Source organism: Chrysemys picta, chromosome 14 (genome assembly GCF_011386835.1).
Source record: "Chrysemys picta bellii isolate R12L10 chromosome 14, ASM1138683v2, whole genome shotgun sequence".
NCBI classification, from domain to species: Eukaryota; Metazoa; Chordata; order Testudines; family Emydidae; genus Chrysemys; species Chrysemys picta.
In genome coordinates, this window is record NC_088804.1 from 18,312,788 (window position 1) to 18,340,036 (window position 27,249).

The 27,249-nt window shown below is 39.4% G+C and overlaps 1 protein-coding gene across 9 annotated transcripts in view; it reads left to right on the top strand.

Annotated features, from left to right (window-relative positions):
• The window catches only part of LOC101951213 (nuclear receptor coactivator 5-like), a 32,600-nt gene extending 16,395 nt beyond the window's left edge, over positions 1-16,205 (top strand). For 6 of the 9 annotated variants that reach the window (XM_008166961.4, XM_005289816.5, XM_008166963.4 and 3 more), the window contains 6 exons: positions 3,199-3,325; positions 6,021-6,220; positions 7,097-7,372; positions 8,102-8,320; positions 10,621-10,758; positions 15,840-16,205. In XM_008166961.4, the coding sequence (XP_008165183.1) occupies positions 3,199-3,325; positions 6,021-6,220; positions 7,097-7,372; positions 8,102-8,320; positions 10,621-10,758; positions 15,840-15,901 (1,022 nt within the window). In that variant the 3' untranslated portion in view covers positions 15,902-16,205. The remainder of the gene's footprint in view (positions 1-3,198; positions 3,326-6,020; positions 6,221-7,096; positions 7,373-8,101; positions 8,321-10,620; positions 10,759-15,839) is intronic. The other 3 variants (XM_024104123.3, XM_065567077.1, XM_065567078.1) reach the window with 1 other exon arrangement.
• The last annotated feature ends 11,044 nt before the right edge of the window (positions 16,206-27,249 follow it).

A 27,249-nucleotide genomic window follows, 5' to 3' on the forward strand; every position in this document is an offset into this window, starting at 1 on the left:
GCATGAACTGCAGGCTGTTGCTTGCCTTCTTAGTTTTGCATAGATTAATAGATTCTAGGACTGGAAGGGACCTCGAGAGGTCATAGAGTCCAGTCCCCTGCCCGCATGGCAGGACCAAATACTGCCTAGACCATCCCTGATAGACATTTATCTAACCTACTCTTAAATATCTCCAGAGATGGAGATTCCACAACCTCCCTAGGCAATTTATTCCAGTGTTTAACCACCCTGACAGTTAGGAACTTTTTCCTAATGTCCAACCTAGACCTCCCTTGCTGCAGTTTAAGCCCATTGTTTCTTGTTCTATCCTTAGAGGCTAAGTTTTCTACCTCCTCCTTATGACACCCTTTTAGATACCTGAAAACTGCTATCATGTCCCCTCTCAGTCTTCTCTTTTCCAGACTAAACAAACCCAATTCTTTCAGCCTTCCTTCATAGGTCATGTTTTCAAGACCTTTAATCATTCTTGTTGCTCTTCTCTGGACCCTCTCCAATTTCTCCACATCTTTCTTGAAATGCGATGCCCAGAACTGGACACAATACTCCCGCATGCAGACTGGTAGTTCCTGGATTGGCATTTTGTGCCCTGCCATCAGCTGCTATGTCAGGGATAGCTAGGCTCAGCCATTTTAAAAGTATGAGTAAAGAAATGAATATGAATTTATGGGCATGGAAACAGCTCAGTTCCTAAATCACTTTAATGGAGTTACCTTTTGGAGAGAGGAGTGTCTCCTGCTAGATACCTAGTTTGGGCAGAGACAGACCTGAAAGTTCACTCATGCATTGGGGACACCAGGTTTGGGGCCTTTATCAGGGTGGGTAGTGTCTTGGAGATGCCTAGTGATCATATACTCTGGGAGATAGTATACTGGGTTTTCCCCCCCATTTTAGTTGCAGTGATGATCTGGGGGAGAGGAGCTCACAAACAAGTGAAATTCTATAGCGACAACATGGCATTGGTACATATTAACACCCACTCCCCCAGGTCACTCAGAGTTACAAGGTTGGTGAGGGCACTTGTCCTGCAGCGCTTAACTTGTAAAATCTATTTTACTGCTAACATGTGCCTGGGATTAATAATGGCATAGCCCATGCTGTCTTGATTGCAGGTGGATGGATTTCGAGATTTGGCACCAGGACCTGACAAGGAGCTTGAGCAGATGTCGCTGGCCTTTTGGAACCTTGGCTCGTGACTGTGCTTGGATTAATGCAGAGATCAGCAGCCCCATGAACGTTTAGGGTTTTAGAGAATTGACTCAGTTTTGGGGTAGGCTTGCCTGAGATTTGGCCAGTTCCTGAAGCATGTGGTGTCTGATACACCATGGGCTGGCATCAATGACTGTCTCAGTTGTTTATCAGCATCACCTTTTCTAGCAGGATTTTGGGTATTCTGGATCCTTGTGGCAGGATTTTAGTTAGGAGGCTGTTAGATGGGTGGTCTCGCCCCGCAGGCCTTACAGAAGATCCCTGATGAGCCATCATTATTCAGATTCTTTGGGATCACAGGTATGTTAATAGAGCCAGTATGCAGATTTGAACAAGGCAGCTGTATTAGTGGGCTTTTTTTTTTTTTGAGTGTTTAGTCAATGAGCTCGTGCCTACATCAGCAAGGGGGTATTTCAAGTAGAACTTTGGAATTTAGGGACTTATATTGGGGGAGCGACCAGTCATTTTGACTCTGATAATGTCAATGGATTAGGGAGGGGAAGGGGAGTCTATAGTATTGCAAGAGTTTGGGAAGGCAGGGACTTGCCCAGTCAGAGCTTTAAGGACCTACATATTGCTGAGGCTGGCTAATGGTGGGCCACTCTTTCTTCCTGTTGACAGGAGTTTCTCAAGAAAATTCCAGTTTGTGACAGTCTTATAAAAGGGGCTTACATTATCAGGTTCCCTGCTGGTGAATTTGGGTACCATTCTTTCAGGATCAGGGCAGCAACTTCCTCAGTGCAACTGGCAATAGGGGCTTGAGGGATATAATTGGTTGATGGCATCCAAATGCATACTTGGTGCATATGAGGCCTCCAGTTGAGAATTAGAGACCAGTGGTGTGAATGTGCTATGTTTTGCTGCATACCTGGTTTTCTGGATCAAGGGAGCAGGTGACGAGATAATGATTAGATCTGTGGGCACAGTATTGTTCATGGGGCCCAGAAGTAGGCAGACAGTTGCCCAGAAGGTTCACAATATTAGGCCTTGGTGAGGAGATGATTGCATAGAAGGAGGAGCATGCTCTGGGATTAGCTGATATCCGCTTACACTCTTTGGTAGCCATCTGAAACTATTATTGTGCACCAAGGTGAAAACAATTTGGGATCTTGTAAGGGGGTTGACTTAACAACTAGGGCAAAGAGACAGGGCAGAATAGGACCTTTTCCTATGGATATCTGTAATCTGGTTTGAAATCTTGCAGCAGAGATTATGGTAGAGAGCCACCAGGCCTCCACATGTTCATGAGGCCAGAAAATGTGTAAATCAGAAAGTGATTAAGTTTGTAAAAATCTATTGCGTTACCTCGGCTATTCAGGGAAGACTCTGACAGGGACTTAGTATATTTTTGGCCAATGTTAGAGAAGGAGTTGTTAACATATGGGAACCTGGTTAGGGATGTGGGGAGGTAGCCAAGCTAATTGCTGCCACCTCCTGATTGCATGTTTCCAGTGCAAGTACTTTTTAAATAGAGGACTGGTTCCTTGATCAACCAGAGTTGGAAGTGGATTTAGGGGAAGGCATATTCTAAAGATGATGGGGGAACAGGGTTGGGCCTCTGAATGTCTCATACAGTGAGGAATCAACCCTCTTTCCTCCCTCCCTCCCCCCCCCCCAGCATTTTAGACCAAATATGAGGGGTGGGCAGTGGGCTAACAATGGGCTGGGCTCAGGTTTGGAGTGGGGGTCTGAAGACAGTCTTCCACCAGGTAGAACAGATTTAGGGAGGAAGGGTGACATGCATAGGATTAGTTATTACTGGATAATTCCCAGATGAGTTAATAAAATTGCTGCCTAGTTAAATCACATTCCTTGTGTCATGTCTGTCTTGCTATGTGTCCAAGACAAATATATTTTTACTAGTTTCACAGTTCACTTTTTAGTGGACTTCTCTGTTTCCACAATACTTAACTGAGTGGGAAAGACACCTGAAGCTCCGATGCTGGTTTCCAGTCACTGTTACCTTTTAATCAATTTGTTCTTTGATTTTAGATGATGACTATAGCAGGGATGATCGTAGGGAGAAGCTATACCTACAGTTTTACCAGCAGATACAGAAAGAGTATGATAAAGAAAGACCTTCTGACTGTATCATTGTGGCCATCAGCAAGGAACAAACGTAGGTTTCTAATTTAAAAATGAGGTGTTTAAGGTTTCCAGTTAAGACGTTCACTTAATGATACTGTTCTCTCAGAGCTGAGGATGTAGGTAATATTTGAGTGTTAAGCCTACTTTTTCCTCTCTGAAGTTCCTTAACGTAATTCTATTTAGTCTTTTCTAAAGTATTTTAAATTGTTATGCATCTCCTAGGCCACTGAGCATATTAAATGTGCATGGGGGCACACTAAGGAACTTTTAAAAAGTTACTTCTAAAGCAAATTAACTCTGACTCAACTCTTAATTTTTTTGTGTACGTTTTAGCATTTAATAGGAGAATCTTCTTAGAAACCATGAAATCTAATCAATATAAAATAATGTTAAAAGTAGATTCAGATCCTACACCTGTCCTTGAGTCACCTTGACAATTTTTAATATTTTACATATTTTCCTAATTTAAAAAAGTTTTTCTCTGCAGCTGCCAAATGAAAGATATACATAAACAAAAGGGAAACTGGCTATATACAAGCCACTATCAAATGTGCAAACACAAATAGGTTTTATTCTCTAATCTTTTAGTCATGTTAAATGGTGCTTACAGCAAAAGAAATTAAAAAAAAAAATCTGAAAGTTTTAAGTGCAACATCCCTTTAAACTGAAGGCAAACTTTCTAGTTTTTTTTCCTCTTAGGTAACTTGGTTTTCTTTCAGATTAATCCTTATGAGTAATGAAGTCGTCATAGCAAGACCTTACATTTTCTATTTAAAGCATTTAGTGTCATTTTTTAACAAATACAAAGTAAAGGCTTGAAACATCATGAAATTACTTATATGGCAAAACGAGAGTTAAATGAGGTAGAGTGCAAAGAACTTTCTTCTTGGTTATCCTAGAACTATTAACTTTCATATCATAATTGTCCATCTCCTGGAGATGACCAGGATCAACTTCAATATGGAGGTCTTGACAATCCATTGATAACATTCGTCATAGGATTTATTTGAGGACCAGGAGGATTGGTGCAAGAAAGCTTAACTTTAACATCCAATGTTTAGTTAATGTTCAATATCACCACTTAAATTGTATTTATTTATTTCTTGCCTCCTCCTACATTTCCATAACAAAATGAATGTTTTATATTTAGTGTCCAATACAAAATTAATTACCAATATGCTATTTTTAAATGGGTAACTACATGGAAACTTGTAGATAATAAACCATACTTTTTAGAATCTTGCACAACTTCTAGTAAGGGAATCAACAACTCATCAGTCTAAAGCAGTGCTGATATTGCTGCTCTCCTTCGAGTGTTGGATCCTGGTGCTGTAAATACGATACCTGAGAATCCCCTTTCTTTCCTTCCTCCATCTGACATATTAGTTTTTTGATATTCAGATGTTACTTGGATTACACTAGAGATTTTGCTCATCTCTTAATTCGTGGCACCGTCTGAAAGATGTTATGGTGGGTGATCACTTCAAATGCAGTTGGCAAATCCTCTGTCAGTACCCAGCATAGCACGATGTCAGGGGTCAGTGCTCTGTGAAATGTCTCTTCTGTATTCAGTAGTAGAGAGACCTGCAATCATGGTGAAAACACTGCCATTACTATAGCTTTGTCTGAAGGAACAACTTAGCCTGGCTGGTTGAGTCACCTGAAGTGCAGTGATCATACTCAGTTCTCTAAGCAGTTTGTAAAAATAGACTTCTAAAGTTGATACAGTTAGAAATAATTGTGTGTAAAATTGATATCTTGATCTCCATTTTCCTTCACTGGCTTTCACATCAAATATACTTAATTTACATGTTAAAGCAGAATCTTCCTAACTGCCAAAACAGTAAGTACCATGTGGTACACAAAGTTATCTGCATTTTTGTCTTGTGTATATAATAATATAGTTATTGGCTGTTAGCTAATAGTTCTGATGAGGAAGCTGAAATGACCAGGGCTTGCTTTTCCCTATCTATGTTGCTTCCCTAGTGTTGACACTAATAAACTTTCAATTGTAAAATAAGCAGATAAGATCAGAAGTTACATAGGGAGCAGTGTACATATAGTATGATGTGTGCTATACATTTGCTGAGCATAAATACCCTTTAAACCTAATTCTCAATGCCCTTTCTTTATCTTCACACATTTATTTTTAAAAAGCCAACTAGTTAATGTAACTAAAAGGCTTACACTAAAGCCAGTCATAACAGTTTATACTATTGTGGCAAGAGAAAAGAAGTCAAGTTTTAATTGAATACATTTAATTGACTATATAAGTGATGATATATAGATGATGAATTAGAATAAATAAAATGCTAAATATAAATAGTTTCAATCATTAATGTATTAATATATATACATACTTTCCAAAAATAGCACTTAATACATGACCCACAGGGATCCTCAATTAAAAATTCCCATATATGGAGGGATCAGATTTCCAAATAGTTGAACCTTAAGACAAATATTTTCTAAAATAGCTGGTACAGTATATGTTTTCTTTTCTTTTCTTTTTTTTTTTTTTTTAAATCTCCATTCTGTCATCTAAAAGAGCTTGTCTGATTTAAGGAACATGCCATTTGTGGAAAGAAAATTGTTTCTTACACTTCACATAACTAGAATTGTTACCTTTAACTTAGAGCATACAAAACATGAACTGCAGCATGGCAACAACTAACAGTGACACGACTTTTATTTGTAAAATAACCAGCCTCTTTTTTTTCTTCAAGGGAATATGCAACAGTCATAGGCCATCGGTTGCAGGATCATGGCCTTGTGGTGGAAATGATATACCTTACATCTGAGTTGGGTCTCACACGCGCCCTCCAAGAAGTTAAAAATGATGGTTCCCCATTTTGTATTCTTGTTGAACAGTCAAATGTAGCACTTTCCTCTTGCACCGTAATCATGCTTCATGAGTCTATCAAAAGTAAGTTTAGCTTCATGTAGAAATGTCACTTAAAATAGTCCCCATTCAAAACTGCAATTTAATTTTCTTTGAACATGTTAAAATATTAAATACTGACACATTACACCTCTTGGTAACAAAGCCTGACCTAGTTAAGATGTGACAATTTGTAAATACTTCATTGAATTAATTTCCAATAATTCACAAAACACAAATCCATCTGCCCTGAATTTCTTTTTCCTAAATGGCATGAAATAGACAACAAAAGCTGTCAAACATAGTAGGGCATTATATATAAATAACATGATTACAGTTCACATTCTTATCTTACTGCTACATAGATGGATCAAATTAAAATCCATCTATTTTAAGTCTTCAGTTTTCTAAAACTTTAACTTCAGATTTCACATCTTTCCCCTTAACAAGAACACAGCTGTTCTAGTCATTATTAAAAAGGCACTTTTTTTTTATATGAAAAATACCTAACTGTCCTGTTCCCCCATTCAGGTAAAATATGTTCTGAATTTAAGAAAAAAGTCTATGCTAATACTACTTTTCCTCTTATTTCAATCAGATGTGTGCACAACTGTTCAAGTGTGAAACCAGGAATCTTTTTAGCCCAAGCTTAAATTAAGATGACAAGTGACCTGTATCTTTTAATTGGGAAAACTTTTTAAATGTAACTTGTAGTTAAGTAACATTGCACATAGCTGTGCTGAATCAAACTAACTTTTGTAATTACAGGGTAACCATGTTAATACTGAAACAGAAACCTTTTAAATTTCATTCAGTTGAATTACACACAGACTTAACAGCTCTGTTTTTTGTCTTTTTGTAAATGTGTCAAGTAGATGGGAACACAAGACTGATAAAGCAAGCTATCTCTCTTCTCTGTAGTACACCGTAATATGCCCATGGAGGATGCATTGGCTCTGGTAGTTAAAGCATTTGGGAAAATTTTTGCTGAGCGTGAGCAGCAGGAGCGTGCCGAAATTTCACACAAAGCAGCTGATCTGGCGGATGACTACCTAGAACGGGAGCTCTATGGGAGTTACAGTGTGCCTCTAGGCGTTAGACATCTCCTCTTTCTGTTAAGTGAGGGAAAATATTTATATCGTGAGGAGTTGAACTCAATAAGTGACTACCTGAAGACCAGGAAAGATGAGCTTGAAGGTATTCATGCTTTTTTCCCCAAAATACAACTTTAAACATTTTTTTAAATCAACCTGTGTTACAAAACCAGCTGTCAGGTACATTACACATAAATAGTCTACAAATATAAATGATAAAGGTGAAAAAGGTCAAAAGTCCACCTGTAAATGTCAATGCATATTAAAGCACCTGTATATCTATCCTAAAATCAGATACATATTCCCTATAGAAATGGTCACACATCAAACACTTCATCTTTATATCCAAGCCACCCAAGGGGCAATCACTTTCCCATAAGATTCACTGTTACAAGTAAATTTTTGTAGCTCTTCTGTTAAGACACACATTTAAGTTTTGATAATACCATACACATGTAAAAGCATTCTAAATTAAAGTCACTTAGAAGGAACCATTATGCAGAATTTCACATCTGGTTTAATAAAAGCCATTAATTCAACCATTATATATATTTTGCAGAGTATTCAAGAGAAATTCAGCAGAACAACTTTAACAGATAAAACAAACCAAGAAGCTTGCATAAGTTGCAGAAAACGTGTATTTTGGAAAGATATTCTGGTGTTCTCTTGATCCCTAGGACTTGCAGCCCTATAGAAACTTCTTGAACCTCTAGGTTAAGGGGTTAATAATTAGAAATAATCTTATCATTATAGGTCACGCCGTCTTTGTAATGATGTACTCTTAAGAGTTAGTTACTTTGCTGTTTGTTTGTTTGTTGTTCTCTTAAACTAGCCCTTGTTGAACAAACTGATCCTTCAACTGAAGTTGAAGACACGTTGTATCAAGCAAACGTGATGCCAAGTACAAGCACTGCCACCCATACCTTAAGTAAACCTCCACCCCTTCTGCCGACACCCAACAGGAATGTTCTTTTAGGCCAGTCGCCCCTTCCTCCAGCTAAACCTGCATTGTTGGGTGATAGGCCATCAGGTGCTCTTCTTCCAACACCAGGTTAGTAACAATTTAACTTCCTCCTATGTCAAATTTTATATTTAAAACTATTTTACTACCTTGATTTTTTTTCATGATCGATTCGATCATTCTCCGCAATAGATTTGCTCACAAAAATGTAATAGAAATATTATAATCAACGTTACGGGAAGTATAATAAAGTGAGGGGATGTGGAACCCAAAAATATTGGAGTCGTTTGCAAATATTTAGAGTGGTGATTCAATAATAGCATAGCCAATTAGTTTATTTTATCATTCATGTATCATTGTGTTTTGTTTTTATGGTCAACTCATATGCTATTTCATATATAATCAATGTATGCTAAATAGATTTAAATTGTAGGATTATAGAAGTGTAAGACTGACAAGTATTTAGGAGTGATGAGTATGCATTGGGTATATAAGTAAAGCATGGCTGGAATGAAAGGCCTACAGACTGAGGCCTGTAAGATTTTAGCTGCACCATATTAGGCCATAGGCTTAAGAATGCTTGACGTGAGTTGTTGACCTAGGAATAACCCTATGCCAGTAAGGTCACAAGATTACTGCAAAAGATGTGCCACTAGGTGACGTTACAGAAAACTGGAATAGACAGCAATGTATTGTCCAAGACCATGAGACAGCTGATTGTAACATCATGGAATGTCATGTCATGACCACAGGTTACATGTTGTGTGTAGATGCTAATGAAAATAAAATGAACTAAGAAATAATCTATGAAAAAATGAGGCACCCCAGTATTCATGGGGTGTGGAAGTATAGATAAGGGAAAAGAGGGTTGAAACGCTCATGCATATGCATAGGGTGTTAGATGTGGTCAGAACAACAATATAAAAGATGTTTCCTGGTTGGGTAAAAGTGGAAAGATCCAGCAGGAACCATCCTCTGTCGATGATCATCTGTTGAGTTGTCCATTGGACCCTAGAATATCTGAGGATGTGAATATGACTACAATCTTAGTCATTGCATGGGTTTTGTAGGATTTATATATGCGTGGGTAATTATAGCGTCACTTATTGGTTTAATAAAACTTGTACAAAGTTTTATCTGTACTACTTGTGATTGTGTCACTATCCGTGGTCATCTTGTGTTCCTGAAGTCTCCAAATTTGAGAAAAGCACTAGAGGTGATTTTCACTTTGAGCTTGAAACTGTAGCACCAGGAGCTGAACCCATGGGAGTTTATATTGAATTTAGTAATTTTGTATTAAATAAAAAAAGCCTACAATAGTTTAAAAAAAAAAAGTTGGATGATTTTACCCATACTACCATAGCAGACTTTCCAGGACAGGGGGGTAGAGAAGAACAACTATTCTGTTCCTATCTACAAATGAATCTCCTGTAATATTTTGAAAGTATAGGGACTTTTTTTTCCAGTTGCCAAAGTTAAGCTCTAGTAAAAGAATTATTTGAAGTTACGAAAGCTTATAGAAAACCAAAGGGGAGTCTGGGACGTTGAGAGCGGTTCAGGTTTTAAACATGAATTCTCCTAGATGCTTAAGACTCTTGTGTAGTACTAAGCCTATGCTGAGTTAATTAAAATTAAATGCTTATTGCTTTTATGATTGAAATTGGGATGCATATTAACAATTATTGGGAAATCAGCATAACTTAATGTTAAGAATATAAGACATACACAATTTTGTGTGTACATGATCTGAGTCTTCAGCCTCAGGGCTAATACTAGGCACAAATTTGCATCACAACTGGTGTCCTGCTGCGCTGTCTTAAATTAGTCGTTATTGGGTCTGCTTAGGGTCTTTTGTCAAATATATTTAACATGAATTGTAACATAGTAATTTAGTCCTGTTTTACTTGCTGGTCTTTATCAATCTTCCTTTACTAACGAGGTCACTTTATTAATTTAATTTGTGTCAGTCTATCTTGTAGTGTAAACATGTTTACAGGTCACCACTAATGCAGTGGAAAACTGTACTTTGTGGTAGAGATGTAAAACTTTCCAATATGCATGCCTGCATGTAGGTGTAGTGTTAAATAACTTGGAAGGATTTTACTTGTACTTCTGTAGTGTTAGATCTTTTATAAAGTAATGCTCTTACTGGCATCGGTTGAAGACTTAGCAAAATCTGAATGATGCTAGTAGAGTTGCTAGTGTCTGCAACTCTATTTTTTATAGAAACTTCAGATAGTGGAGCAGCATTTACAAGTTGAATGTTTCCAGATATTGTTATAATTAAAATCCATGTTTGTTTAAATATTAATGTGAGTATCCTGCTCAAACAAATTAAATGTTCTTTTTATTACAAATAAAATAAAAAAATCACCCTAATTTCCAAACAGGGATGTCCGGTGCAAAGGGTAAACCTCCACCTCTTCTCGCAGCACCTGCTAAAAGACCTGGTCTTCTAGGATATTCACCCCATCAGCCTGCAAAACGACCACTACTTGGAGAGAAACCTGGACTTTTGCCAACACCAGGTGAGGATGGGAAAGCTTTGCAGGTTCTTAGAATCTGTAATATTTTGAGACCAGCTACTTTGCTGTCTTTCTGAATATCAATTTAATATTATTTACTGTAGTAGATGCAACTCTTGTAGCTAAAAACTTTCTGATGCTAGCCAGCCAGATTTCTCTCCTAACTAAAAAGTTTTGAAATTTCCAATGGAAAAAAATGCAATAATCTTCCTTAAAAAAGACACATCTGCTAACAAGGGATATGTTTGCTTTATGTATAATGATTGCAATTAGTGTGAAAGCAACATAGAATCAGTGTAATTAGTACAAGGGTTTTCTATCTCCAAAGAACCAAAATGTTTCTATTTGTTTATGTACTATACTCTATGCAAAATGCTAAGTGGAGCATAGGATCAGGTCCAAGGGTGAATACAGCTAACCGCTTGTTAATAGTGACCATAACACAAAAAATGTTAACATCTGAGGGATTGTAGTGGGGTGGTTACCCGCTCCAGCCCTGACAGGGTAAGGCCAGCCCTGGGAGAGGAAGGCAGCCTCAGCTGTGGCCACACCCCAAACAGACTCAGCTGGCCCTATAAAAGACAGGGAAGCCAGTCTCCTCTAGCTGTAGAGGGAGATGGGCCTGGCTGCTGGGGAGCTAGAGAAGGTACCTGGAGTGGAGCAGGGCTGGGGAAAGGCTATGAGAGCTGGGGAGCTCCGGCCTGGAAACCCCCCAGTCTGCGGCCTAGTATAAGGCTAAACAGGTACTGGGGTTGCCGGGGACAGCCCAAGGCTAGGCAGAGGCAGCAGGTCCAAACCCAACCTTGCCTGTGATGAGTGGCTTATACTGCAGTCTGCCCCAGGGAGTGGGGGCTAGTTGGTGACTGGCAGTAGCCTACGACGAGGCGAGGCGAGGTGGGGATATGGGGTGGGGGTTCCCCGGGAGTGAGGGGTTACTGTCAGGGGGCAGCACCCCAGATAACAGGGCATCGGAGTCCAGGGAGGGACGCGGGGGCCTAGCGGCAGTGGGACACCAGCCTGCAGAGCTGGAAACGAGCTAATTCCCAAGACACCAGCAGGAGGCGCCGCAATGGTGAATCCCACATCACTACAGGGATGAGGGGGGAACACTGCAGTAGCCCACCATGGTAGGATTTCATTTCAGAAAGGGGAGCTACACAAAAATGAAGAAGTTAACAGAAATTAAAAGGTACCGTGCCAAAAGTGAAAACTGTGCAAGCTGCATGGAAACTTTTCAAAAACCGCCGAATAGAGGCTCAATTTAAATGTATATCCCAAATTAAGAAAAGATAGCAAGAAAACCAAAAAAATGCCACCGTGGCTAAACAACAAATCAACAAAAGCAGTTAGAGGCAAAAAGGCATCCTTTAAAAAGTGGAAGTTAAATCATACTGAGGAAAATAGAAAAGAGCATAAACTCTGGCAAGCGAAGTGTAAAAAATATAATTAGAAAGGCCAAAAAAGAATTTGAAGAACAGCTGGCCAAAGACTCAAAAAGTAACAGCTAGTGGGGCCATTGGACAATCGGGATGCTAAAGGAGTACTCAAGGAAGATAAGACCATTGCCGAGAAACTAAATGAATTCTTTGCATCGGTCTTCGTTGCTGAGGATGTGAGGGAGATTCTCACACCTGAGCTATTCTTTTTAAGTGGGAATTGTCCCAGATTGAGGTGTCGTCAGAGGAGGTTTTGGAACAAATTGATAAATTACCATCTGGTCGTAGTGACTTATTGTTTGTTCACCCAAGAGTTCTGAAAGAACTCGGTAGTTCTGCAATTTCACTTTTAACTATGGTATGTAACCTATCATTTAAATCAGCTTCTGTACTAGATGACTGGAGGATAGCTAATGTGACGCCAATTTTTAAAAAAAAGTCTCCAGAGGCAATCCTGGCAATTACAGGCCGGTATGCCTAACTTCAGTACTGAGCAAATTGGTTGAAACTATAGTAAAGAACAGAATTATTAGATACATAGATGAACACCATTCGTTGGGCAGAGTTAACATCGTTTTTGTAAAGGGAAATCATGCCTCAGCAATATACTAGAATTCTTTGAGGGGCATCAACAAGCGTGTGGACAAGGTCCCTCCCAAAGGCTCTTAAACAAAGTAAGCTGTCATGGGATAAGAGGGAAGGTCCTCTCATGGATTCATAACTGGCTAAAAGATAGGAAACAAAGGGTAGGAATAAATGGTCAGCTCTCAGAATGGAGAGAGGTAAATAGCGGTTTCCCTTGGGGTCTGTATTGGGATCAGTATAGTTCAACATATTCATAAATGATCTGGAAAAGGGAGTGAACAGTGAGGTGGCAAAATTTGCCGATGATAGAAAACTACTCAAAATAGTTAAGTCCAAAGCAAACTACACAGAGTTAAAAAGGGATCTCACAAAACGGAGTGACTGGGCAACAAAATGGTAGATGAAATTCAGTGCTGATAAATGCAAAGTAATCCACATTGGAAAACAATCCTAACTATACATTAGGGCTGTAATTAATCGCAGTTAATTCAGGTGATTAACTCAAAAAAATTAATTGTGATTAAAAAAATTAATTGAGATTAATTGCACTGTTAAATAATAGAATACCAATTGAAATTTATTAAATATTTTTGCATGTTTTTCTACATTTTCAAATACACCTCTACCCCGATATAACGCGACCTGATATAACACAAATTCGGCTATAACACGGTAAAGCAGTGCTCTGGGGGCGGCGGGGCTGTGCACTCCGATATAACGCGGTTTCACCTATAACGCAGTAAGATTTTTTTTTTTTTTTTTTTTTTGGCTCCCGAGGACAGCGTTATATCGGGGTAGAGGTATATATTGATTTCTATTACAACACAGAATACAAAGTGTACAGTGCTCACTTTATATTATTGATTACAAATATTTGCACTGTAAAACTGATAAAAGAAACAGTATTTTTCAATTCACCTCATACAAGTACTGTAGTGCAATCTCTTTATCGTGAAAGTGCAATTTACAAATGTAGAGTTGTTGTTGTTGTTACATAACTGCACTCCAATAACAAAACCATGTAAAACTTTAGAGCCTACAAGTCTACTCAGTCCTACTTCTTGTTCAGCCAGTCACTAAGACAAACAAGTTTGGTTACATTTACTGGAGATAATGCTGCCTGCTTCTTATTTACAGTGTCACCTGAAAGTGAGAACAGGCGTTTGCATATCACTTTTGTAGCCAGTGTTGAGAGGTATTTACGTGCCAGATATAATAAACGTTTGTACGCTCATTGATGCTTCAGCCACCATTCCAGAGGACATGCTGAAGATGCTCGTTTAAAAAAAAAAAAGTGTTAATTAAATTTGTGACTGAACTCTTTTGGGGAGAATTATTTTACCCAGTTTCTGCCATATATTTCATGTTATAGCAGTCTCGGATGATGACCCAGCACATGTTCGTTTTAAGAACACTTTTACATCAGATTTGACAAAACACAAAGAAGGTACCAATGTGAGATTTTTTTAAAATAGCTACAGCACTCGACCCAAGGTTTAAGAATCTGAAGTGCCTTCCAAAATCTGTGAGGGACGAGGTGTGGAGCATGCTTTCAGAAGTCTTAAAAGAGAAACACTCAGATGCGGAAACTACAGAACCCAAATAACCAAAAAAGAGATACCAACAGCAGAAGGCTAATTTTGACTCAATGATGAAAATGAACACGCGTCGGTCCGCTCTGCTTTGGATCGTTATCGAGCAGAATCCATCATCAGCATGGACGCATGTTCTCTGGAATGGTGGTTGAAGCATGAACGGACATATGACTCTTTAGCACATCTGGCACGTAAATATCTTGCGACGCTGGCAACAACAGTGCCACATGAAGGCCTGGTCTCACTTTCAGATGACATTGTAAACAAGAAGCGGGTAGCATTATCTCCTGCAAATTGTAACCAAACTTGTTTGTCTGAGCGATTGGCTGACGTAAGAATGAGTGGACTTGTAGGCTCTAAAGTTTTACATTATTTGTTTTAGTTTTGAATGCAGGTTTTTTTGTACATAATTCTACATTTCTAAGTTCAACTTTCATGATGGAGATTGCACTACAATACTTTTATTAGGTGAATTGAAAAATACTGTTTCTTTTACAATACAAATATTTGTAATCAAAAATAAATATAAAGTGAGCACTGTACACTTTGTATTCTGTGTTGTAACTGAAATCAGTATATTTGAAAACGGAAAACATCCAAAAATATTTAAATAAATGCTACTGTGTTGGGCTGCTGTGGTGTTTTCCCGACTACAGGGATATTAAATTTTTTTATGTTATGGTCACTATTACCAAGTGGTTCAGCTATATTCAACTCTTTTACTAGGTTCTGTGCTCCACTTAGGACTAAATCAAGAATTGCCTCTTCTCTTGTGGGTTCCAGGGCTAGCTGCTTCAAGAAGCAGTCATTTAAGGTGTCAAGAAACTTTCTCTGCATCTCATCCTGAGGTGACATGTACCCAGTCAATACGAGGATAGTTGAAATCCCCCATTATTATTGAGTTTTTTATTTGTATAGCCTCTCTAATCTCCCTGAGCATTTCACAGTCACTATCACCATCGTGGTCATGTGGTCAGTAGTATATCCCTACTGCTATTTTCTTATTATTCAAGCATATGTTGGAGCCTTTTCATTGAGGGGTGGTTTTGTTCCTAGATAGGAACTGCAATAATGAAGCATGGTGGTCAAATATATTGATCACTGTGGTCATACCTATGGTCAAAAAGTTGGGGGTGCAATCTCTTCTGTGAAAGAAGTCGTCTTTGGCTGCTATTTGGGCTTTCAGTGGCATGGAATCTGAGACGACTCCAGGGCTGTGGACAATTGCTCTTAAATCTGAAGGCAGTAGCAGGAAAGTTATAAAAGAATCAAGTTATTTACAGTAGCTGCAGAGATGGGCATTACAGAACTCTCTAAAGTGGAGGTAGCTGTTAACCTTTTGCCAGTGCAAGAGAGTGAGGAGTCCTCAGTGATTGTGGTACCTCTAGCTAGTTATGTGGGAGGGAAGGGGCAGGGCATTTATATGTAAAACAGCCTCACTATTGATTTATTTTTATCTTTGTCATAGCTGTTCATGTTAAACCTGTGCAACACCAACGGGCAGCTAAACCAAAGCCTTTGCTTAACTGAGACGACATCACAGACACCATGACTAATAATGGAATACATTAAACCTGATGGTGGCATCCCTCTTCCAAGCCAGCAGAGAGCATGATAAACTTGTATTGCTAGTGTCCGTACACCCAGACAAACTTCAATGTATCTCATTTTCTGTAATACACATTCCGATGGGAACTTTTTAAAATTTCAGGGCGCTCTTCTGTTCAAACAAAATTGGTATTTGTGGAAGGTCAGTGTTGTAGATTCATGGTCTTATAAATTAGGAATTGTTTAAATAGATATGGTCACAAAATAAACTATTTGTTTTACACAACTTATCACGGATTCTTTTGTGGTTAGGTTTTACCTGACTCTTCCATATGATTATTTTAGAAAGATAAGCAGACCCAGTCAGACTTCATTTCAGGGCTTGTGCTGGGCAGGGATGGATAGAATTTCTTTTTCTTTCTTGTTCTTTCTTTCTCAATGTGAAAAGTCTATGGGTTGTTGGGATTTTGTGTTTTTTATATAATACAAAAGTGTTGCCTCTACTTTCTTTGCATCTTCCTTGAGTAAAGATAAAGACACGTTGACCGTATCTCAGCCCTTATTCAGTATGTCCCTTGCTTAGGACTTCTAATATTTTTTAAATATTTTAAAATGAGATCTTGTGTTTATTACTATATTATGCCATGATAGCTTATGTTTTCAATGTGTTGGAATGTTAGTCTTTCCATTTCTATTGTAACTTGAAGTTTAATGGCAGGATATGAAAGGATTAAGGAAAATGCTGTACTAATTGTACTCTCCCAGATGCAATTAAGTAAATTAATGTTGAGAACTACCTTAATTTCCATGTAGTTCCACACCAGTAATGTACCAGATTTCACTTGTTAATTTAAAGCTATACAGTTACATTTTGTAAAATGTTTAAAAAAGTATTGTGTACAGTCATTCCCCTGAAACATGAAGTATAGTTCCAACTGGCATGTCATTTTTTAGTTATCACAAAAAATAACTAGCTTGCCAAAAATAGTTTAGCACCCAGTACCCACTTATAGTGTCAAAGTTCAAAATTCCAATACTAGCCCCTTAAATTGTTTTTTTTGTTAATTGTGGGTTTCCCTTTCTTCTCACCTTTATGAATGACCCACGCAAACAAAAAGGGAAAATGGCAATACAGCTAAAAGAATTATCTCAGTAACTAAACTTCAGACAAACACAAGTTAAAAGAACTGAAAAAACATCTTTAACATTTCAGTTATACTAATCATAGGTATCACTTGTGATAATAGGTAAAATGCTTTTTCAGACAAAAACATGACTTTTTGTAAGTTGGTGTACCTTCCTAAGAATAGGAATTAACCTGGAGAGTTCTTACTTTCATATAATTTTGTCAGTTGTATATGTTATAACTTTTCTTTAATCATTTTATGGATGCAGGATTTTCAAGTCTTAACACATCCAGCTAAAGCAGCACTGACTAACGTGGAATCTATTTTTGTTGGTGTTTCACTGTCATATTTATAGCCACTCTTGAGTACTTTCACTGTAGATTCTTTAGTAGAGCATTTGATCAATTAGAAGCTTACAAAACTAACTTCCAGTGCAATTTTCTTCTCCTAGTAGAAAGAATTTAGTTGGCCAGCTGTGTCAAAATTCACTTGTTTCAACAAATGCATTTATTTAACTTTTAGCTAAGGATCCATCTATAAGTCTCAGTTCAGCAGAGCTGCTACAAAGTACCGTCCCCAAACACAAACACTAGGAAAATAGTGAGAAGGGGTGGTTGGATGGGGCAGGGAGCCTGAGGGGGCTGTCAGGAAGGAGGGGGGGTTGGATGGGGTGGCCGGGGGTCCATCAGGGGACAGAACGGGGGGGTTGGATGAGGCAGGAGTCTCAGGGGGCGAGAAGCAGGAGGGTCGGATGGGGGTGGTGGCTGGGCCATGCCTGGCAGTTTGGGGAGGCACAGCCTCCCCTAATCAGCCCTCCATACAATTTCAGAAACCCGATGCGGCCCTCAGGCCAAAAAGTTTGCCCACCCCGATCTAGTGACTATAATATTCAATCATTTAAAATAATAAAAAAAAGTCAGGTGAGATTTTAACCAGAAACTTGGTCTAGGAATAGAGTAAAAAAGTGAAGATACACTCACTGTGAACTTGAAGCCAATATGCACCGGGATGCTTGAATTGTTAAACATCCCTCACACCACCAAGGCTTCAGTTGAATTTTGTGTTTAGCTGTTGAGTATCATAGTTTCACAAAGCTGTATTTGACTTCTCACCCTTCCCCATCTATATTCTGGTTAGCTTTTCTGGCAGTATGTCTGGATTTTTCACTAGTTTTCCGATGGATACCTGTCTGTTTCTGAACTCAGTGTTGTATGTTTAGGAACTGGAGTAAAACAGAAGTCTTGTTGATGAAGCCAAATCTCCTGTTCAGCAATGATCCTGTTCTGGCAACTAACACTAAATCTGGGGGGGGGGGGGGGGGGAGAATGAATTGCTTTATTCACTTGACCTCCCCTTTTGAAAAGGGAAGATAATGGTGACTTAATGACCAACCTTTCTTAGTTTAAAAAAAATAGGTCACCCTGGGATAGGGTGACCAGATGGGAAAAATTGGGACAGGGTGATGGGTAATAGTTGCCTATACAAGATAAAGCCCCTAATATTGGGACATCAGTTCACCTTACTCTGGGACATCTGATTCACTTTCCCTTTTGCAAATAGCTTAATACAGCAGTGTCTGACGCCAGACCCACATCAGTCTAATGCTTTCAATAGCAACATCAGCCTGAAGGCATTGTGGAGAGAAAGGCAAGAACCATGGCCCCTTCCCCAAAATAAATGGGAAAGAGAAGCTGCCTCTGAGCTCTTTGAAAGATAGTAGGGACTGTTGTGGACACTTCAGTTTAAAGGGCTGACACAAAGAGAGCAGAACCCCGCCCTCCTCTCTTCCAGCTCTTCACTCTGAATCAGGCTGTCTGGGGTTCCGTTGCACTAGCAGATCAAAGGGCTACCAGGGGTCTAGAGAAAACCCTGTAGTTGCTACAGTCTCAGCAGGGTGAGTGTGACAAAGCAGATCATTTCCTTCCCTCAACTCTCCATTTATTTTAATGAGGATAAAAAAGACCCATCGTGTTTGCCCCCCAGCTGAAGAGAGCTGGGAGCAGTTGCTATTTACACACATATCCAAGCAGCCTTCTGTTGTTGGGAGCAGCAGCTGTCTGTCTGCAGGCAGGTGCTGCTGTGGTACCTAACATACCGAATCTGGAAAAGGGGAAATTGGGTATAAGCCCTCAATTGAGCTAAATTAATTGTTTAAGAAGTGAAACTGACCATGACTGATCATTTATCAATTCACTAAACCCCATTCTTTACAAAGTATTTTACTCCTGTATAGCTGCTCATTCGCTAGAGCTAGGGGTGAGAATGCTGGATTATTGTCTATTTATGCATCACATGCAGAATTTTTAACTAAATTCCTTCTGCCCCCATATCCTCTCAAAGAGAAGGAAGGATTTAGGCCTGAAATTTTTTTATTAGGGGTTATGATACGTAAGCAAAACTAAATAGTTGGTCTTTCAGATTCCCGGCTGAGTTTGCAGGAGTAGCAGCTAAAACATCTTTTCTTGTAAACTCACTCGGAAAACAGCTGGAATTAGCTGAGATAAAGCATAGAACCCCACAATGCCAGTTTTTACAAAATTACTTTTCAGCATAACAGTTTAAGGAATGTTTGCTAGAAGTGGGTGGCCTGCATTATCCAAAGGCTGCAGTGGAGAGAATGCAATTCCTTGGACCAGTTCTGAGGATTCTATTTGAATTCCCAGACCAAAAAAATTTAAGAGGGAGCTAAAGTTGAGATTTAATATCAATAAAGTAAGGGTATAAACATAACAGAGATGTTCGAATGATTGCCAAAGCCAAGTGGTACAAATGCAGGAAGTTCAGAGTTAAGGTTAAACCTAAATTCCAATCTGTTATGCTGAGAAAATATACCATTTAGGCACTCAAACCACCCTCACTCTGCCCATAGTGAGGCTGTGCAATAACACATTTAGGATTAATGCATGTTAGCGTTTGCAGCCCCAGAATAGAATAGTGTTATTTAGAGCATTGTTTTTCATGGTTTTCTATATGTAGTGTCACTACAGGTCAGTGTTCTTAGTCTAGGAAAGGCTAGAGGTAGACTGGTCAGAAGGGACATTTGGTGAATGAGGGCACGGGTGTGGGTTATGGCTGAAGAAGAGGAGGAAAGAGTGTTCTGTAAGTGGGTCAGGGTGGCTGAGAAGGGATATAGGGGAGTTCAGTGGCATTAATGAGAGTGGTTGGCCAGAGACAGAGCTAGGCTTGGGGCAGGGAAAAAGGGCTGTGTGCGGGGGGGCCCACTGGGCTGTGCACCAGTCTGGGTTGGGGAGCTCAGCTCTACTGCGCAGTGAGGCAGCACTGCAAAGGGGACCCTTAAGGTTCAGAGACATTAGCATTTAGGGACTAGTCTCATTCCCCTCTGCAGAACAGCAGTCTCTGTGAGATAGCTTTAGTAGAGGGGAAGAAACACAAACTAGCTTTTAACACATTTCCATAGCTTCAGCAGTTTTGTAATGGCAGCTAACATCTCGAGCCGTAATGCTGTATTTGTACAGGGGGAAATGCGTACTTTGGTAAAATGGCTATTTTATGATATGTGTCTATGATCAGAATAACCCATGAATTAGCACAGCTTGTTTCAGTTAGAGGTTAGTTTAGATCTGAGCTGGTTGTTTAAATGTAATTGGAAGAAGATGAGGGAAATGACTTTGTGCCCATTTGCTGGTTCCTTGTAGTGCAGAAAGGAGAGCTGAGCCTTATTTTAAGAACAAAAATTGCAATGCTTTTGTTACATTAGGGGGAAAAACCTCCAAGACGCGCACACAAACAAATCCCCGAACATATAGGGCAACTGTGTGGCTCAAGAAGAAAAGGGTAAGTTTCCTTTTTTCTTTGCAAGTTATTTTAAAAGCAAAGCATGCAGGCCAGGAACTTGGCTACCTTCATTCAGCTTGTCATGGCAGTAAAGTCAGTCTGCACCCATGAAACTTTCACAAATGTATGCTGAAAAATACAAATGAAGCTTAATATTTTAATTGTAGTACTTGTTATGAGAAGGTGAATGTTTACTTTTATTTATTAATGCATGTTGAAATTTTGGTAAATAAGCATTTTAATGTTTTTAGCATACATTTAAAAAAAATATTTTACTAATTCTATCATTCTTCCCCAAACATTTTTATGGAAATTATTTGTGGTAGTCCCTCAGCTTATGGGTCAGTTTTACAAAATACTTTTTACTTTGACATAGTTAAAAAAGCTTGTAATAATTAAACTTGAGTTCTTTTAAAGATGGGAAAACTGCATGGATATCCAGCAAGAGATATTTCCACTTGTTACACACAGTTAATTATGTTGTATGGGACTTGATTTTCCTTGATTTTTCCTGTAGACTAGTCTACAGTTAAATGGGGTGAACACAAAGTCCTTTTGCTTTCTTTTGTGTTCATTTGTGTACTGTAAACTTTCTGATGTTCGTAAAAGTAAATATTTTATTGCATATTTTTCTCTTAGTACTTTATTTTTGCAACTTATTTTACTACTTACTATTAATGAACTATAACATTGCTACATATTGAAGGGATGTGTTTCTGGGGAGAAGGATTTCCATTCTCAGGTCTGTCATGAATGAATTGGTGTAAATTGTTGGCTTAACAGTATTTAAACTGCTTTGATTTCTTGTGGGTTTCTTAATATCACTTCAGTGAGAACTAGTTATTCAGACATGTTCGCTTTCATATTCTGTATACACTGTAATTACAATTCCTTATTTCACTGGTAGATCTTAGACTAAATAGCAGCTTCTGAAATTAATAAAAGGGGGACATCAACTTGCCCTCTGTGTATTACTATAGCACTGTGTGTAATATATAAAAACTGTATGTTAAAAGAATATTATTAAAGTTGCAAAGTCAAGCACTAAAAGTTAAGAAATACAAGAATTAATATTGCTTGTACAACCTTAATGGAGCCCTTGCATGAGTATGCATCATGATAAAGTCTTTAATTACATGATCAGAGACTACATTTTTCAACAGGACCCCTGCCTCATTGAGTCCACAGGGTAGACATCAGCATCTATTCAATGTTTTGTTTTCCTCTTGTTGGTCAGTGAGTGACCCCAGGCCTTATTTGCAGCACGCTATTCAAACTCTGTTCTGAAGACAAAATTATTAATTCCCTCCTGGCCTGTTCTGTAGCATTCATCACTATAGTACCTGAGTGCTTCACAAATATTAACTGATTTATCTTTTCAACCCCCTGAGTAAGGGTGTGCGTGTGTGTGTGTGTGTGTGTGTGTGTGTGTGTGTGTGTGTGTATTATCCCCATTTTACAGATGGGGAAACTGAGCCACAGAGACGTTAAAATGAAAAGTCCCTGCTAAACTTGATTTTGTCAGAGTACTTGGCATTATATAGCATGTCATATGTTCAAAGCACAGCTCCCATTGACTTCAGTTGAAGCTATGAGTGCTCAGCTCTTCTGGAAATCAGACCTTGGGGTATGAACTTGGGCGTCCAGAAAATAAGGAATGTGTAATTGGTGGCTACCTGTGAAAAGTTCAGTTTAATTGACTTGCCCAGATCACACAGAAATTCTGTGGCAGAGTTAGGGATAGATTCCAGTTCTGCAGGGCAGCATTCAACTTCCTTAGCCATCTGACTGTCCTTTCTCTTCCTGCAGCCCTGTCTCATTCACCACACACCTTCCAACTTCTGCAACAAAAGAAGCAGGGGTCACGCAGCCAACAGTTTTCTTCACTCCACAACCTTGATTCATCCCCAGGGCAGGTCTATTCTATGTGCTGCAGGAGGCAGAGGTCCTGTGGAAAAAATAGCAGCTTTGGCGTATAACAGGGAGGGCATTGTGAGCACAGAAGAGACAGGTTCACTGCTCTCCGTTCCAGGGCCAGGCCTCACCCTAGTCCAAAGCAGCCTTTAAAGAGAGAGCCCAACTTCACCCTTGTAGCCTTGGGCTGGAGGGAGCATGTGCTCAGTTGCTTTGTGGGGGTGGGTCAAGTCTGGTCAACGCACAAGCAGTGATGGGTTGGAGCATGCTCAGTTGCTTTGTGGGGATGGTGCATATGTAGGCTGGTCAGCCTAGGAAATATGAAAGGCTTAAGCATACCCAGGAGAGAGACTTCAGAGATTTAAGCTGTTAAAATCAAGTCTCTGCGTAGCATGTGTGAATTATGATTTAATTTTTTCCAGAGGCTTATAACAGCCAAATTTGGGCAGATTTTCATGGGGATGACAAAACGTACAGCCCTGATGCAAAGATTATCCTCCTTCCAAATTTCAAATCCCTGCTCTGAAGCATGGAGGCACTAGAACTGTTCAAAGAAAAGGTTATCTGAATGTTTTTAACATGGGCAAAATTATGTTTTTTCCTAGTTATGTTCTTGGAAATGGCTGAACCATTCTGGCTGACATTTGCTCAGAAAAGTCCAACACCCAGCACACAATATTTCAGTCCAAACAGTCCAGTCTGGCGACGTTATAAGCAACTGAAAAGAGTCTTATTGTGTGAAGTGTCAACAACCTAAATAATAGGTGGCACCACCAGCCTTATTTACAATGACTTTCTATTTAGATTTCAAAAGAATTGTATGATGTGCATTGCTAAAGGAATAGTTCATAGCTTAGTGTGTTGCTTTAACTCTTGTCAAATGTAACAAAATTGTGAAGATATTGGAGCTGAACTGAGACGCTCATACCCTGTTACTGAACTTTATTGAAGTTAGGCTTTAGAGCTGCTGCTTAATGTTAAAACTGTTAAAAGATGCACTTTTACATAATTTAAAAGCTTCAGCTCCCAATTATGAGCAAATGTAACTGTCACAATCTTTCATTTTTTATAGATTTCTTGACAGTTTGTTCCTTTTAACCCATCAGAGTAACATGCTTGACAGCAACAACTGTAGCAATCCATTTTCTATTTGCTCAATGGCAATTCTTAAGTGTAGTACAGTACAAGACAATTATGGAAAGAGTAAGTAACTTTTCCTACTCTACGTGTCTTTTCTGTTGACGACTTTGCTAGTAAACTGACTTTTAAAAGGAACAATGCCAGACGTGATTTAAAAATGCATTAGGCGCTGGTAAGGAAGGTGACTATGATTTATCAATTTAGGAATGAGAATGTGTATGATGGAAGTTCATCTGCCCTGCTTTCCCTCGTGAGCTGAACTGAAATTGCAAGAGCAAATAAATCACTGTTTTTAATAGGAAAAGGTGAGGTTTCAGCCTGGCTTAACTTTTCACTGAAAACATTCAGATTCTCTCCTCAAAGGTTACAAAATAGCTTACAGCGTTGAAGTATTGTTAGCGCTTCATTTTTTTTGTTGAGTTAGTAGTACATCTAATATTACCAGAAATAAATATCAAATTTTGTGACAAGTTACATAATTCAGGGTTTATGACAGAAAAAAACTTCCGCAACTCAACTCCTGCCTGGCTGGGTCTCAAGCAAGAGGAGTTGATCTGAAAATTAATTTAATAGGTTCATGGACTTCCCCATAAGTGGTTACTTTGCAAAGTGCTTCTAGTTAATACATTTAATCACAGTTAACTTTTTTGTTCCATTCCTCCATTGAAAATAATCTTAAACATTAACTGTGCCTCTACAACACAACTACCACACCGTTAGAACTAGGAACCGATTCCAGCTGTATTCTGTCACACAGCAAAAGAGTACACACTAGAGGTAGCCCTCTCCTTTCCCTGTGGCTGTCTCTTAGAGTGAGCCAAACTGTGCTCTGGTGTTAACGCAACTCCACAGCTAACTCACTGTATTCTTGTCTTTGTAGCTGAAGCAGTGTCCTGATGTAGTGTCACCTTTATTGGGCCATTTAACGATATTGCTGATTCATTACATGAATTTTACAAGTTTACCAATTGCACTCCCAACCCACCACAGCCCACTGTGCAAAATATCACTTGCCATTCATGCTGGAAAGTGTCTAGTTGTAGCTGAGCAGGTGAGACTTTAGGTGAAATCCTGCCCCTATTGAAGTCTATGCAAGCTTTACCATTGAGTTTAACAGGGCCAGGATTTCACTCACTGTCTTCAGTCCTCCCAAAGCAAACTGACTGGCAGGTCATTGTTTCTATTTGAGCTGTGAAGAAGGAATTTGCTGAGGGATAGTTATCTCTGGACCATTCTCCTATTGCCATCCACTTCTTTGGGAGACTGTTACCCTCTGAATGTTTTATTTAAAGCTGATTGGATCAGTTGGACTGAGGGCCTGACCTTTTAAGGGCACTGAACAACTCTCTCTAGCAATCCTGTGCCGCACAGGTGCACTTATTTCATTGCACGACTGCATGTTTTTGAACATCCTGGTTCCTTGCCTCTATAGGGATCACTCTAATCCAAGGCCAGAGATCATTTAGTGCCAAAAGTCCTTCCTTAGAACTAGTTTTTCTCTACATAAAATGAACCATTATTTGGAAATCCTAAACCAGAACCAGGTTAACACTTGCCAATGGTCTGCTCCTCTTGTAATGTGTAGTAATAGGCTTATAGCAGGGTTTCCCTGGCGGGGAGGATGGCCACTTTGATTAGGCTCTAACTTCTTTCAAGAATAGCTGAAGAAGCGGAGGTCAAATGATGAAAAACAGTGACTTTTTCTTTCTTTAGGATTTGGCAGAACCGAAACCCAGCACCGAATAGTGAGCTCATTACTGACTACTTAAGATGGCTTCTTGTTTTATGAGTCCTAAGTGCAGTGACCCAACAGGAAATGGAGGAAAATGTTTCCACTCTGCAGAATGAAAAGTAACCTCCCCAGTGCACCATTACTTTTCAAATTGTTTCTCAAAAAATTCCCTCTCCTTCCTCCAACCAACTAGAGGAGGACCAGTACTTGCCCCTTTCTTTGTGCTAAATATGTGTAAAAATCTTAATTCAAGGAATTGAAGATATTTTGCATGGTCTGGGGACTGATTTCCCCCCTCAGTATTTGTAAAGGGTCTTGATCTCCATTCCCATTTGGAGTTTGAGGATATTTTAAAAGGGTATTTGACATGCAGCCTGTGGAAACCTGGGCAACCATGACAAGTGGTGCAGTCACCATTAAACAGAATGGAGTTACTCAGCGGGTGCAGAATGGGAGAGAAGGGAAGAGAAGACAGTGAGAAAAATGGACATTGGAAGATACAAAAATGAAGAGAGACAAAGTACGGACACAAATGGAATCCCTGACCAAGGGTAAATAATGGACAAAGTGAGAAACTTCTCTGCAGATCAATGTTCCAGCAACAAAGAGAACCGTGTTACAAGCAGAAGAAACAGAAACGGAGAATGGGAGGATGAGGATTTCTGAGCTATCCTAATCTGGGAAACACTTCGGGATTGTACAAAGTCCTACTCCTGCAGATAAACTCCCATTGACTAAGCGCATCTGGTTGTGTTTTCACATAACAGTTAAAAAAGCCCAAACACTGGCAAGATGTTAAATGCTTTTTAGCGATCAGAGATACCAGGAAACTTCTGAGAGAAGAACTGATTTGGCTCTGTTATTCCTGAAGGGCTGCCAGTATTTAAAAATATAGATATATATTGTGACAGCCACACACTGCCTCCCATCCTAAAATATCCAGCTTGTGTTTATATTGCCATGTTTTGGAATGCAGAAATGTTGCGTTTGTGAATGATGAGCCTGGCACATGCCCAGGAACAGAAAATATATGAAGAAGAGTAACATGCGCTCACACCTACAGTGTCTGTGCTGGGCTGGAACAGTGGTTGCAGTTTTAAGATGGTTCAGGCCAGCCACTATATTTGCCAAAGAAGACTTAAGGTACAAAATACTTATGAAAGGCAGTTTGCAAAGGGGGAGATAGAAGTGGAAATTGTTTGAAATCCCTGTGCCCCCTGTGACAGACCCAGACCAGTGGGGTACTGGAGTCTGGTAGAGGGCAAATATACTGGTCACTGGATGAATAGTTTTCTGTTCCCTGAGTGACCAGAGCAGGGGCTGCACTAGAGTAATCAGGAACCTGCTAGAACCAGTTAAGGCAGGCAGGCTAATTAGGACACCTGGAGCCAATTAAGAAGAAGCTGTTAGAATCAATTAAGGCAAGCTAATCAGGGCACCTGGGCTTTAAAAAGGAGCTCACTTCAGTTTGTGATGCGAGTGTGAGGAGCTGGGAACAAGAGGCACAAGGAGCTGAGAGGGAGAGGGTGTGCTGCTGGAGGACTGAGGAGCACAAGCGTTATCAGACACCAGGAGGAAGGTCCTGTGGTGAGAATAAGGAAGGTGTTTGGAGGAGGCCATGG